Below are 14,763 nucleotides of genomic sequence, written 5' to 3'. Positions count from 1 at the left end.
ATACGAGTACAGGTAAAACGAAATGCAGTTTAGCATCTAATCAGAGTGCAAAGTAGTAAAAATACTGGTTAAAACAATATGTACAATGTGGATGAATTAAATATAATATATACAGATAAAAGAGTATAAAAGATACCTAGCGTTGGGGACTCTGAGTTCAGCAGTATAATGGTGTTATTGAAAAAGCTGTTCCTCAGCCTGCTTGTGCGAGACCTGAGGCTCCCGTACCGCCTCCCTAATGGGAGGAGGGCAAATAGTCCATGGTTAGGGTGAGAGGGGTCCTTAATGATTTTCCCGGCCCGTCTCAGACACCGTTTGCGGTGGAGGGGCATCCATGGCAGGGAGCGGGGCACCGATGATGTGATGAGTGGTTTCCACCACGCGTTTCAGTGCCTTCCTGTCAGCTGTTGTGCAGCTGCTGTACCATACCGTGAAGCAGGTGGTCAGGATGCTTTCAATGGTACAGCGGCAGATGTTGGACAGGAACTGGGGGGGGGGGGGGGGGTGGGGGGAAGGGAGGTGGTGTTGGGGGGGGGGGGGGGGGGGGGGGCAAAGGTCTTTCTTAAGCCTCTTCAGAAAGTAGAGGCACTGCTGTGCCTTTTTGATCAGTTTGGTGACATTGAGGAATCAGGACAGATCCTCTGAGATATCTATCCCGAGGAATTTGTAGTTGGAGACGCGCTCCACCTCAGTCCCGTTTATGTGGATGGGGGTATGTCTGCCTCCTCCCAAAAGACGTGTGGGTTTGTTGGTTAATGGGCCTCTGTAAATGAAATGCCACTAATATACAGGGAGTAGGTGAGAAAGTGGAATAAAACAGAACAAATGCGAACCTGTGCTCAATAGCTGACCTGGACTCGTTGGTCTGAATGGCCTGTTTCTATATGTTTTAAACTGAAACTATAGGTTAGTGCAGGATAGTGGGTCGTGCAGGATAGTGAGGCTGGGATAAAAGATCAGCCATGATTCCATTGAGTGGCTCATTAGGTACAAAGGGCCAAACTATCTACTCCCGCTTCTAATCCTTCTGGTCTTATTTTCTCAGAACTATAAGCACTGTGCGGTATGATTTTAGGCACAGTGCTGCTGGTTGTTATTTTTCACCAATAAAGGAAGTTTGATTCGATGTTCGACACTGTTACCATTTCTCAGAAGTAACACACAAGAGAACGCACACAACCGACAAGATGATTCGGCGCTTATATCCTCTTGCTCCGCCCTGTAGACTTTATTTCACTTAGAGATTCAAGAGAGATATTCAAGAGAGAGTTAGATGTAGCTCTTAGGGCTAACGGTATCAATGAATATTGGGAGAAAGGAGGAACGGGGTACTGATTTTGGAAGATCAGCCATGATCATGTTGAATGGCGGTGCTGGCTCGAAGGGCCGAATGGCCTACTCCTGCACTTATTTTGTTTCTATCTATGTAAAGATGCAGCGGGGAATCAGACCCTTCGGCCCAGCGAGTCCACGCCTACCAGCGATCAACCCCTACACTAGCCCTTTCCTACAAACTCGGGACAATTTACATTTTTTTTCAGAAGCCATCAAAATCTATGTCCACGGTGTGTGGAAGGAAACCGGAGCTCCCGGAGAACCCCCACGCAGTCACAGGTAGAACGTACAAACTCCGTAGAGACAGCACAACTTGCAGCAACTGGCCGGAACACCCTTCACGACTGCAGCACTCCTGGCAGTTGAGAGACCTTACCCAAATATCATCTGTCCTAGACCTAATTAGAGGAATTGAAAGAGAGACAATGTGGCTTATATTACCAGGGATGACATTAAATCTTAAACTATGCTCTGCAGTTATGGGCAGGCATGATGACACACTTGCTTCAACAGCTGGCGATGGCATGAACAGCTGATGCAATCGTGGATTTTCATCACAGTTCAAAGGAAGTAGATAAAGGGGAACCGAAAACTGGAGGAGACGGTTGAGTTGCCATAGAGACTGCTGAAATTAAACCAAGGTTCAAATTGAGGGGAAACATCTGTTGGGTTGCTTAAGCTGGTTAATAATATTAGGAACTGATGCAAAGTGTTACAGTAAAATTGAAAGTCTATAAGGCATTAATGTGTGCTGCAAACGTGATATCTTATACTACCTCAGGGTGACTAAAGTCATCCCCTTTGCTACACCGTGGCGCAGCGGGAGAGCTGCTACCTGACAGCGCCAGAGACCAGCGTTAAATCGTGACAACGGGTTCTGTCTGTACACAGTCTGTACGTTCTCCCCGTGACATCCATTGGTTTTCTCTGGGATCTCCGATACCCCCCCCCCCCCCCCCCCCCCCCCCCCCCCCCCCCCCCCCCCCCCCCCCCCCCCCCCCCCAAGAAGTACAAGTTTGCAGGTAAATGAGCTTCGGTAAATATTGTAACTTGTCCTTTGTGTATAGTATAGTGCTAGTGTACGGGGATCACTAGCCGGTGCGGGCCTGTTACCACGCTGCATCTCCAAACTTAACTCAACTAACCGTATAGGCCCATTTCCTTCGCTCCATAGATGCTGCTGCACCCGCTGAGTTTCTCCAGCTTTTTTGTGTAACCGTATAGGTTTGTAGGTTAATGAGCTTCGGTAAAGATGGTAAATTGTCCCTAGGGTGCAAAATAGTGCTGGTGCACGGGAATCGCTGGTAGGAGCGGGCTTGGTGGGCCGAAAGGCCTGTTTCCGCGCTGGATCTTTGAACCAAACTAAACTAAACTAAACAGAAAATTGCTTCCAATATTTTTGCTTCTGTTTCAGATATCCTTCATCGGTTTATGTTCAGGTCCCTGCTAGCTAACCAATACTCTACATACGATGTGAGTGTAAATACCGTATTTAAATATAGAAAGCCATCTTTACATGAATAGACACATTTTCATGCAATGGTGATCATTTGTCTTTCTAATTTCTTACTGTCTTTCTGGTAATATTCAAGGATTCGTGCAAAAGAATACCCAACTCTTTCCACACAACAATACTTTAATCCATCACCATCTAATAAATACACCACCCTTCAATATTTGCCACCAACGTGGATAAGTTCACATCTTCCACATTCTTTTTCACCCATTCTGTTTGCCTGTCTCCATCCCCTTGAAGTCTCCCAATAACCTCCCCACAACCTATTCTGCCGGAAAGTCCAAATCAGAACCTTTGGTTTCCACTTTTTTTGCCCTGCGCTTTAAAACTCTAACCATTGACAGAGTAAATGAACATATCCTTTTATTCAGAGTTAAAGGGGATCAAGAACCAGAGGACGTATATTGCCAAACGTCAAGACCATAACTTTTTCCAAAACTCCTCCCCTATACTTATCGTTTCCCGCTCTGATTTTAAATGTGTCATCTCTCAAATTGTATTTCGCTACATTGGAGCTATGTTTAAACAATTGCACGGTTACCAGCTGCTGTAGAACCTTTTACTCTGTTAACCCCTGTTCAATGCATTCAAATTACTGTAATTATTTTTATAACGATCAATGAATAATAATGTATTACAATGCTTCTTAATAAACTGTTGTCAATGAAGTGTTTGTCTCATTTGTATTGTTTTGACTGTAACTTTATTGATGAAGAACATTCTGCATTCAGACTGCTGGATATTCATCCTGCTGACAATCGTTAAGGACGTTTAACAAAGGCAATCAATTACTATTTTAGACTATGGTATCCCGTCAGAACAATATGATGCCACGACCTTGTTCTGAATATTAACATTATGTTTCTCTCCACAGATGCTGCCTGACACGCTGAGCACATTTAATATCTGAGGATTTTAAGTACGATATGCAATTGATGTTTGTTTTGTTTTGGCTGAGTGATTGAAAGACACAACAAGGGTATAGAACATTTGGACCACCGAGTCCACATCAACCAACAATCAACAATTTCACGCTAGTTCTACGTCCTTTGAGTTCAGTAATATAGACTTTAAAAAAATATTGCTGCAACGAGTTATTCAATTTGTCCACAGAGGAGTTGAAGGACTATAAATAGTGGAAAGTCTATTCGTGTGCAGAACAAAATGGTTGACTTGACTTTGCAAAGGGCGGGGTGTGAAACGACAAACACATTATGTTGCTTTCCTCAGTCTAACTTGTGACTGCAACCCCGCCCATGAAAGTACTATGAAAGATGTTGCTTGCAACATGTAGACCTGCAATAATGGAGTCACGACCATAAAGTTCGGTTAGAGTCAAAGATTGCTTCGGGTAAAATCCTTCACTGACAAAGATAAATGTTCTTTACACAGTAAACGACGAGACGCGGAATTTACATTTATACACTAATCAAATATTTACAAAGCCACACAAAAAGAGAGAGAAAAAAAATGTAAAAGAAAAAACCCTCACTATACAGTATCTGTATCTGCAAAGTGAAGTGAAAAAGCCCTCACGATACAGTAACCATCAATATGTACAGTACAGAATATCTTAGTCATATATACAACCCATCACCCTTCCCAATACAATCAGTATAACAAACATCCCACTTAAATTACAAATGTAATTTCTCTACCCTGTTTCCCACTTTGATCTACATGCTGTGGCATCTTTAGACAAGCATTTGCACAGTCCATTACAGCGCTCATTTTAATATACAACGCGTGAATATTAGGGAATATTAGCCCTTCCCTTCAAATAATATAAAGTCTATTTATATTTAGAACAAACCGGTTGAGTGCAGTTTGTTGCGGTTTGCATTGATGAACTATAAACTACAAATCTGTGTTATATTTCTCAGTCCGACTTGTGACTGTAACTCCGCCCATCAATGAACTACGTCCATAAGTTCATAGATCTTGGAGCAGAATTTGGGCGATTCAGCCCATCAAGTTATCTCCGCCATTCAATCATGACTGATCTTTCCCTCTCAACCCCATTCTCCCGCCTTCTGTCCATAACCACTGGCACGCGTTAGCACAGAATAGAGGATTGTATCAAGTAAAATACCCCACTGACAGAGAGGAATGTGATATAAAGTCCTTCACATAGTAAGCGGGGAGACGAGAAAATGAGAGCAGGGGCCCAGCTTTGAACTCACAAACCGCCAGATCAGTGATATCGGAGGGGTGCTGAATAGCCAGAGATACTTTTGTAGATTTTGCGGTCACACTAATGCCACATAACCTGTTCATAGAAACATAGAAACATAGAAATTAGGTGCAGGAGTAGGCCATTCGGCCCTTCGAGCCTGCACCGCCATTCAATATGATCATGGCTGATCATCCAACTCAGTATCCCGTACCTGCCTTCTCTCCATACCCCCTGATCCCCTTAGCCACAAGGGCCACATCTAACTCCCTCTTAAATATAGCCAATGAACTGGCCTCAACTACCCTCTGTGGCAGAGAGTTCCAGAGATTCACCACTCTCTGTGTGAAAAAAAGTTCTTCTTATCTCGGTTTTAAAGGATTCCCCCCTTATCCTTAAGCTGTGCTTATCCTTAAGCACTCGAGCTTATTAATGGTCTAATGGGAGTAATTAACTTGAATTTGAGCTTTTCCCTACTGCAAGACGTTCCAAAGTGCCTCACAAATATTGAGAGATAAACAGTCTGAGATGCCACAGAGAGACACAATATACTGGAGCAACTCCGCGGGATAGGCAGTATCAGTGGAGAAAAAGAATGTTGTTTTTAGTGGTGGGTTCTGGCTAGGAATGTACTTTATGTTCAAACAGCCATTTCTTTACACGGAATTGTTCTGACAGTGCTAAACTGCACTGTTCCCTGAAAGTAACACACCCAGAACGATAGCCCGCAGCAGATATTAGATATATTATAATGCAATTAATTGCGTACAGATTGAAATTAATCGATGCAAGCAGGTGAACACACTCAGTAATGACAGGTACATCGACACAACCCTGATTATTTATTAGCTCTGCATTGCAAAGAAGATAAGTTAACAATTCTATTCACCGTGCATATTCTACCTTGCTTTAACTTCACTAAGTGTATCACTTTGCCCTTGTTTGAGTTACATTCCACATGTCAGTTACATTCCACATCCCGCTTTCCCAGCTGATCTCCATCCTGTGGTAATTCCAGACAAACTTATTCACAGTCCACTACACCATTAATTGTCATTTTCAAAACGTGAATATCATGACATTAGTGTTTCAAAGTTTGAATTGACGAGTCCAAGCAGAGAGGAGAGGGACAAACTCCAATTAACCTCAGCTGGTTACAGGTGAAAAGCCCCTACTTCCTAACGCCAGCTTCCTGTTTTGCCCCTTGTTAACAGCAATATGTCAAAACAAATTATTATATTTTTGATCTGCCGGTCCACTTACAAAATCATCAAGAGGGAATGATCCGCAAGTGTACACATCTTAGACGTTTCTACTCTTCTAAATGTCATATTTCATCCAAAGTATCATAGTTTACATGAGAGGTCCCGACCCGAAACGTCACCTATCCATTTTCTCCAGATGTGCTGCCTGGCCCGCAGACTTGCTCCTGCATTTTTTTGTCTATCAATATTTCCACCACTGTTCAGTGTTAACAGACTCCGAGTACAGAGATAACCGCCGCTCCAACCTTACGGATACATCATACTTGACGAAGTGGTTGAAGCAGCCGCAATAACAATATGCAACGGGCAATTGGACAGGTCCGTGGATAGGGAAGGTTTGGGGAGATATGGATCGAGCGTGGGCAAATTTGACCAACTTAGATGAGCATATTGGTCTAACGCGTTGGGTCGAAGGGCCTGTTTCCTGCTGTATGACTCTGTGATCATCTGACCCAACCATTTGTTAAATATAACCCTGAGCCTTTCACACTACATCGTGTCGAGCTGCTACTGGCTCGCTGTGGTTCACGATCTGACTTCCTGTTCCCTTCTTAGTCATTGCTATTTGAGAGATGCGATTGTATCTGAGACCTCAGACCTGAGCGACAGACAGACAAGTGCTGGTCTCGTCACTGCGGATAAAACAATGTGGATTCCCATTCTTCTCATCGCCTCGCTACCCTGTGAGTGAAAGTCAGATCTTGATATTCCAATGATCAATGTTAGTTGGGGTCCCGTGCACCCTTTCCACAGCAGAGATGGTTAAGTGTGTGTAGACGTGTAATGGGGAAGATGGAAATCAGTGCATTGTGGTGATGGATCTGAAATCGCATTTGAATATCTAGACTATGTTCGTAGTTTAACCACCGTTAACACGTGGTCTAATTGCATCCTGATGGTAGTTTATAGGCATAAAATAGCGAATGTATTTGGAGCAGATACTCCAAGACACCTGGACCGAAGGACAGATGTTTTTCCATCACCAGGAAGTTAATTCTACACTAACAAAATGTGTTTACAACAGAGGTGGAAGTCAGGATTGTGGTCTCATTGTGTCAGTTCAAATATTCCCTGCATTTGTCCATCTCAACTCTGTCGTAAACCCAACAATTCCCCGGAGTCTGAGACTGAACCACTGTCCTCGCTCTATCCACCCACCCCCAACTCTCTCTCCATCCGCTCTCGGATCCGCGGCCCAGTCGTGCTGAAATTCAAGTTCAGTTTATTGTCACGTGTACAGAGTTACAGAGAAAAGCTTTTTGTTGCATGCTAACCTGCCAGATACATGATTACAGTCGATCCCCTTACAGTGCATAGGTACATTAATGGGAAATAGCGTTTAGTGTAAGGTAAGGCCAGCAAAGTCCGATCAAGGGTAGTCCGATGGTCACCAAAGAGGTAGATAGTTCAGCACTGCTCTCTGGTTATGGGAGGATGATTCCGATGTCTGATAACAGCTGTGAAGAAACTTTCCCCGAATCTGGCCGTTTGCGTTGTCACGCCAATAACGCTCTCCGGTAATGGACCCGCTTTTTTGTAACTCGTCCTCTGTCAGGGCGTTGTAAAGGCATTGGCGGCGGTGAATGTCTAAACACGGGTCGGCTTTCCGCGTCCGCTTGGTACTAGAGAATGACTAGGCGCTGTCCACGGGCACCTGGGGGATTCCCGGGACATCTGGGCACCGCCTGTGGTTGAATTCATCCTTGACAAGTATAGTCGTTTATTTAGAATATTTATTTGTCTTGTATTATGGTGTTCGGTTCTTGTTTTATTGTAGTGTAAATATTATTTTTAATAATTGAATAAATAATTTGATAATTTAAAAAAACACGGATCCGGCCCAGTGTCGGTTGAGAGATGAATGTTGGCAGCGTAGCCGGCGACATCGCCAATAAAATAGCAAAGTGGGGTATTTCTGTGGGGTGAGATGCCGGGCACCGCCTGGGATTGTTGAAAGGCAGCTCCTGCAACACAGCCGCGCTCCCTCAGTACCGCACTGCGATCCCAGCCCAGTTTCTTTTCAGGAATCTGGAGTGGGAAGTGAACCCTAATTGTACTGACCGGGAACAGAACACTGACACAACTGGGACAATAACAGCACTGTCTGCACTTCAGACCGGAGACATTGGCTGTGAAGCAATATGACACATCATGGAACGATTTAAGTTTTCTTTCATGTAATCTTCAATATGTGTGTATTTCAATTAAACAGTTAATTTTCTCTCGATCTGAAATTTTCTCCGCTCAGTTTCAGGTGCAGTGTGGGCAAAGAGGGAGGTAAGAGGAGTTGTGGGAAGAGCGATCACAATCGATTGTCACTATGCAGCAGAGAACCGCTCACACACAAAATACTGGTGCCGTGGGAGGAGTCTCCAATGTACAGTGTTGGTGGAAACAAATGGGCAACACGGACGGAGTGGAAGAGTGTCAATCACAGATAACCCGGCACGAGGAACATTTACTGTGACTGTGGACGATCTTCAGGATGGAGATACAGGATGGTACAGATGTGGAATTACAACATCTGCCGACCATCCAATATTTAACGTTTATCTCGAAGTATCTGACGGTACGTTTCGCAGCGATTGACTTGACGTCTCCAGCAGAAAGACAATACAGGATTACAATCTATCCTCTTACAGCACATAGATACATGAAAAGGAAATACCGTTTAGTGTAAGGTAAGGCCAGCAAATTCCGATCAAGGGTAGTCCGAGGGTCGTCAAAGAGGTAGATGGGAGTTCAGGACCGATCTCTGGATGTGGTAGGATGATTCAGATGCCTGATAACAGCTGTGAAGAAATTGCTTCCGAATCTCGCCGGTGTGCGATTTCACGCTCGTAACGCTCTCCGATAAGGGACCTGGAGGTGGGTGGTGAGTGAGCGAGTGGTGAGTGGGTGAGTGGTTGTGTTAGTGGGAAGATGCGTGGCAGATTAAGTTTAATGTGGATAAATGTGAGGTTATCCACTTTAGTAGCAAAAGCAGGAAGGCAGATTATTTTCTGGATGGTGTCAGGTTGGGGAAAGGAGAAGTACAACTAGATCTGGGTGGTCCTTGTTCATCACTCACTGAAATAAAGCATGCAGGTGCAGCAGGCAGTGAAGAAAGCTAGCGGCATGTTGACCTTAATAACAAGAGGATTTGAGCACAGGAGAAATGTAGTCCTTCTGCTGTTGTACATGGCCCTAGTGAGACCACACCTGGAATATTGGGTGCAGTTTTGAACTCCAAATTTGAGGAAGGACCTTCTTGCTATTGAGGGATATAAACATATAAGATTATTAAGGGATTTGACACGCTAGAGGCAGGAAACAGTCTGAAGAAGGGTTTCGGCCCGAAATATCGCCTATTTCCTTCGCTCCATAGATGCTGCTGCACCCGTTGAGTTTCCCCAGCATTTTTGTGTACCTAACATGTTTCCGATATTGGCGAGTCCAGAACCAGGGGGCCACAGTTTAAGAATAATGGATAGGCCATTTAGAACGGAGATGAGGAAAAACTTTTTCAACCAGAGAGTTGTGAATCTGTGGAATTTTCTGCCTCAGACGGCAGTGGAAGCCGATTCACTGGGTGCATACGTTTGAGTTAGATAGAGCTATTTAGGCTGGCGGAATCAAGGGATATGGGGAAAGGCAGGAACGGGGTACTGATTGTGGATGATCAGCCATGATCACATAGAATGGCGGTGCTGGCTGGAAGTGCTGAATGGCATAATCCTGCACCTATTGTCTACGCATCTATGTATCTATGTATGTATCTACAGTTCCATGTGTCTCCAACTCTCATATGGAAAAGTAAGGCCAATCAAAACTTGAGCAACAGAACATTACACCCGTGAGAGAAACTGGGCGCAGTGGTTTCCTGATGACTGTTTTCGGGTGTTACTTTTGTATTTGAACTGAACGCTACAGTTGTCAACGACTCGCGAATAGATTCAGATTCTGTTGAGAAAAGGAAATAAAAGTCAATTAAAGATAGACAAAAAAAAGCTGGAGTAACTCAGCGGGACAGGCAGCATCTCTGGAGAGAAGGAATGGGTGAAGTTTCGGGTCTGAGCATGGGTCTCGGCCCTAAACGTCAGGTAGGGAGAGTTAGATGCAACTCCAAATGATAGCGGCACTAGGGGGTATATGGTAATTTAGGAACGGGGTACTGATTGTGGATGATCAGCCATGATCATAGTGAATGTCGGTGCTGGTTCGAGGGGCCGAATGGCCTACTCCTGCACCTATGGTCTCTTATCTTTTGATCCGCTTTATTGTAACCCGTCCGTCCTCTGTCCTCAGTCAGGGCGTTGTAAAGGCGGTGAATGTCTAAACACGGGTCCGGCCCAGTGTCGGTTGAGAGCCTGAAGCATGACTTGAGTGCCTGAACTCCAGGGAGGGATTGAGCAGACTAGGACTTTATTTCTGGGAGAGCAGGAGGATGAGGGATGATCTTACGGTAGCTACAAAATCACGCGACGAATAGATCGAGTAAATGCACAGTCTCTTCCGTTTGGAAGCTTATGGGCTAAGCAAGGGCAGGTGGAACTAGTGTGGATGGACATGTTGGCCTGCTTCTACACTATATGCCTCTAAGTAGATGGATGGGTTAGATTCCAACCAGGCAGCTGTGGCGAAGATACAGAGATGGTGGATATTGGCGAGTGTTTGATTTTCAGATGTTCACTCAGTGTCTGACTGTTTGCTCCTTTCCCACAGAACCCGTGTCTGTTCCTGTGCTTGGGTTTCTGTCACCAGCCAATGTCTCTTGTCTCGGGGGCTCAGTGACAGTGTCCTGTGAGTCGGTCCGGGGATCCCTTCCCATTAACTACAGCTGGTATGAAAAGACCCCATCTGGGGATTCAAAGATCTCAGACAACAATGCCCTGGATCTACATTGTCAATCCTTCAAACACCAGCACCATCAATATTATTGCACAGCCTCAAATCAACATGGATCAAAATCCAGTGAAATGGTCAACATGTCCATCTTCAGCAGTGACGTGCCCTGCAGTGTCCTGGTGAAAATCAACGGCACTGGTAAGTAGTGGAGGGAATGGGGAGAAGAAGGGGAAGTGGGGGCGGGGTGGTTCATAGGATAGCGGCAGAAATAGACCATTCAATCATGGCTGGTGTATCTTCCCCTCTTCACCCCATTCTCCTGCCTTCTCCCCATAACCCCCGACACCCTGAAATCCATGCACGTTATTTAATTACGTTATCAAGATTAAAATGATGGAATTATGGCCCATTTGTCAATACTTGGTTGCTGGGCTCCATAAATAGATTTCCCAGTGCTGGTGTAGACCAGCTTCCGGGCTAGAACTGCCTCTTATGTTTACACAGCTTTAAACTAGGTTTGCAGTGACATCAGTCCAAGCATTTTCACTTTCCATCATCTCCACATGACCGACACTCAAATATGTGAAGCGATCAGAAATTATCAGTAAATGTGGCCACAGTTAACTCCTAGACGTTGGTATCGCATTTGGGTCACTGTGTTAATGTTGACCATTCAGTACTATCAATACTCATCCCACTTACCAGCACCTCGTCCATTGAGGCAATTCAGGTACCTCTATCTTCTCGGTTTAAAAATATTTATTTATACCCTTCAAACATCCTGCTCCTTATCTTTTGATCCGCTTTATTGTAACCCGTCCGTCCACTGTCCTCAGTCAGGGCGTTGTAAAGGCGGTGAATATCTAAACACGGGTCCGGCCCAGTGTCGGTTGAGAGAAGAATGTTGGCAGCGCAGCCGGCGGCACCGCCAATTCAATAGCAAAGTGGGTCTTTCTGTGGGGTGAGAGGCCGGGCACCGCCAGGGATTGTTGAAAGGCAGCTCCTGCAACACTGCCGCGCTCCCTCAGTACCGAATTGCGATTCCAGCCCAGTTTCTGCTCTGGGATCTGGAGTGGGAAGTGAATCCAAATTGTACTGACCCCGGGGACAGAACACTGACACAACTGGTACAATAACAGCACTGCCTGCACTTCAGACCGGAGACATTGGGCGTGAAGCAATATGACACATCATGGAACGTTTATGTTTTCTTTCATGTGATCTTCGAAATGTATCTATTTCCATTAAACAGTTCATTTGCTCTCCATCTAAAAGTTTTTCCCCTCCATTTCAGTTGCAGTTTGGGGGAAGAAGAATGTAACAGGAGATGTGGGAAGAGCGATCACAATCGATTGTCACTATGCAACAGAGTACCGCTCACACACAAAATACTGGTGCCGTGGGTGGGGTCGCCAATGTACAGATATGGTGGAAACAAATGGGCAACACGGACGGAGTGGAAGAGTGTCCATCACAGATATACCGGCACTAAGAATATTTACTGTGACTGTGGAGGATCTTCACTCTGGAGATACAGGAAGATACATCTGTGGAATTAGAACGTCTGCCGACCATCCAATGTTTTCCGTACATCTCCAAGTATCTGACGGTACGTTTCGTAGCGATGGACTTGACGTCTCCACTGAAATGCCTGGTCCATGTTTTCTCCGGGAAGGGTCAGGGCAGCACCGATATCCCGAGGCTCCGCGGCAGTGCAGAGACCTGCGGGGAGCGGGCGGGGGTCGGGAAACCCCACTCATGTTGCTCTCACCCAGTGCAGGCTCTGTCCCACTGAGCGGCCACCCACTTCAAGTGGGATGCTCAGCACATTTCCCTGCCTCTGAACTGTATGAAATGTCACCCTGTCAGAGGTTTGCATTCCGACTCAAACTAATAATCCGAGAGATCAGTGAGAAACAAGTGTTGCTCACGGTCTGAATACACGGAGAATAATAAACAGGGAATCAGTCCCCAGAGCTCAACAGACTGCGTTCAGTCCACCCGGGGCAGGTTAGCCCCCTGGTCCGAACTGCCTGGACAGGACGTGATTGACGCAGGGAGCGATTGGACAAACTCAGACTTCATTCCTTGGTGTGGAAATGATTGAGCGAGGAACTTATAGAAATGTATCAATCACGAGAAGCATGTTCATTTTCCCACGATGTGTGGAATCAAAAAGTGGAGGACGGACGCAATGGGAACTATTTAAAGAGTGGAGGGGGTGGGGGGGGGGGGGGGGGGGGGGGGGGGGGGGGGGGGGGGGGGGGGGGGGGGGGTAGTAGTAGCTGTCACTTACTGTAATGGCATGTTTTTGTACAGGTGAGTGGCTGAAGCTGAACACAATTCGCCCAAGTTCGACATCAACAACATATGTACAACTGAAACATAACATCCCAACTTCTGTTCTGATGGACAACATTGTCCACACATTGGGTGATATTTATATGGAACCTGCGGCCAGAGGAAGTTGTTGAGGCAGTTAGAATAACAGCATTTAAAATATTTCTTTGATATTTGCGTAGATTGGGATCATTGCGAATGATAAGGGAGAAACGTGGACATATGGCTATGGCCTAGAAAGACATGTTGGTCGGCATGAATGAGCTGTTGTGATGGGCATCTTTCGGTTCTCTATAACTCTAACCTTCTTCGGTTTCTGGGCTTCGCACACTCACAGAGATGTAGATGAGCCGGTGAGATATCAACCGGACGGTTCGGGCTGAGATAAAGGGTTGTTGAGATTTAGCAAGGTTTTTAACTGTTCATACAGGTGACTGGATGTTTCCTCCATTCCCACAGAACCCGTGTCTGCTCCTGTGCTCAGATATCTATCAGCAGCAAATGCCTCACGTCTCGGAGGCTCAGTGTCAGTGTCGTGTGAGTCTGTCCGTGGATCCCTTCCCATCCGTTACACATGGTTTGAGAAGAACGAGCATTGGGTTTCAACTACCGTGTATGGCAATCAACTGGATCTGAGTTGTGAAATCCTCGGAGGGCAACACCGTCAATATTACTGCACAGCCTCAAATAATCATGGGACAAAATCCAGTGAAAGTCTCAACGTGAAAGTCTTCAAAGGAGCAGGAACGTGCAGTTATGTGACAGAAATGAACAATGCAGGTGAGTGTTCTTCTCGTGTCCCTGAACCTGCTGCTATTCGCCTTGTGGTGATGGTCATGGATTTCTTGTTATTTGCAGACGGCATCATTGCTGCTCCTGGTGTAAATGCGAGAGTTTGTTTGGGGGACTGGCAAATAATAGCCCGTTGCTTCCACCTGGGATGTGTTGAACAATTTCAGCAAAGGAGAGACAAGCGTGCACTTATCACAACGTGTTTAGTGCATTCCATCAAATTTCGCCCTTCCAACTTAAAAATATTATTTCTGGCTGCCACTTAAGGTCTCACACACACTTTGAGTCGGAGAACGCACCAAATTCATTCTGTTTGGATCCGCCATCATTTCTAATCAAGGGTGTACAATTTCATGATTATCTTCATGATTTTAACTGGTAATTTGTGTCAAATTCCAGTAATCTCACAAAATTAAAGTGGAATCTACTTGGCCGTCACTCCATCAAGTATAACCCTTAATTTTGTTAAAGAGAATTTTGAAAAGAACTTCCCAGTAGGTGTGGAGACGTTCAGA

General features: G+C 45.3%; 1 protein-coding gene across 1 annotated transcript in view; it reads left to right on the top strand.

Moving 5' to 3' along the window:
• Window positions 1–6,257: 6,257 nt before the first annotated feature.
• The window catches only part of LOC129708883 (Fc receptor-like protein 5), a 31,662-nt gene continuing 23,156 nt past the window's right edge, over window positions 6,258–14,763 (top strand). The window contains exons 1-5 of the mRNA XM_055654931.1: window positions 6,258–6,972; window positions 8,538–8,858; window positions 10,994–11,314; window positions 12,411–12,725; window positions 13,916–14,236. Of these exons, the coding sequence (XP_055510906.1) occupies window positions 6,936–6,972; window positions 8,538–8,858; window positions 10,994–11,314; window positions 12,411–12,725; window positions 13,916–14,236 (1,315 nt within the window). The 5' untranslated portion in view covers window positions 6,258–6,935. The remainder of the gene's footprint in view (window positions 6,973–8,537; window positions 8,859–10,993; window positions 11,315–12,410; window positions 12,726–13,915; window positions 14,237–14,763) is intronic.

Source organism: Leucoraja erinacea, chromosome 24 (genome assembly GCF_028641065.1).
Source record: "Leucoraja erinacea ecotype New England chromosome 24, Leri_hhj_1, whole genome shotgun sequence".
NCBI classification, from domain to species: domain Eukaryota; kingdom Metazoa; phylum Chordata; class Chondrichthyes; order Rajiformes; family Rajidae; genus Leucoraja; species Leucoraja erinaceus.
The sequence above is the reverse complement of the archived record's forward strand: the minus strand, read 5'-3'. Positions and strand labels throughout refer to the sequence as shown.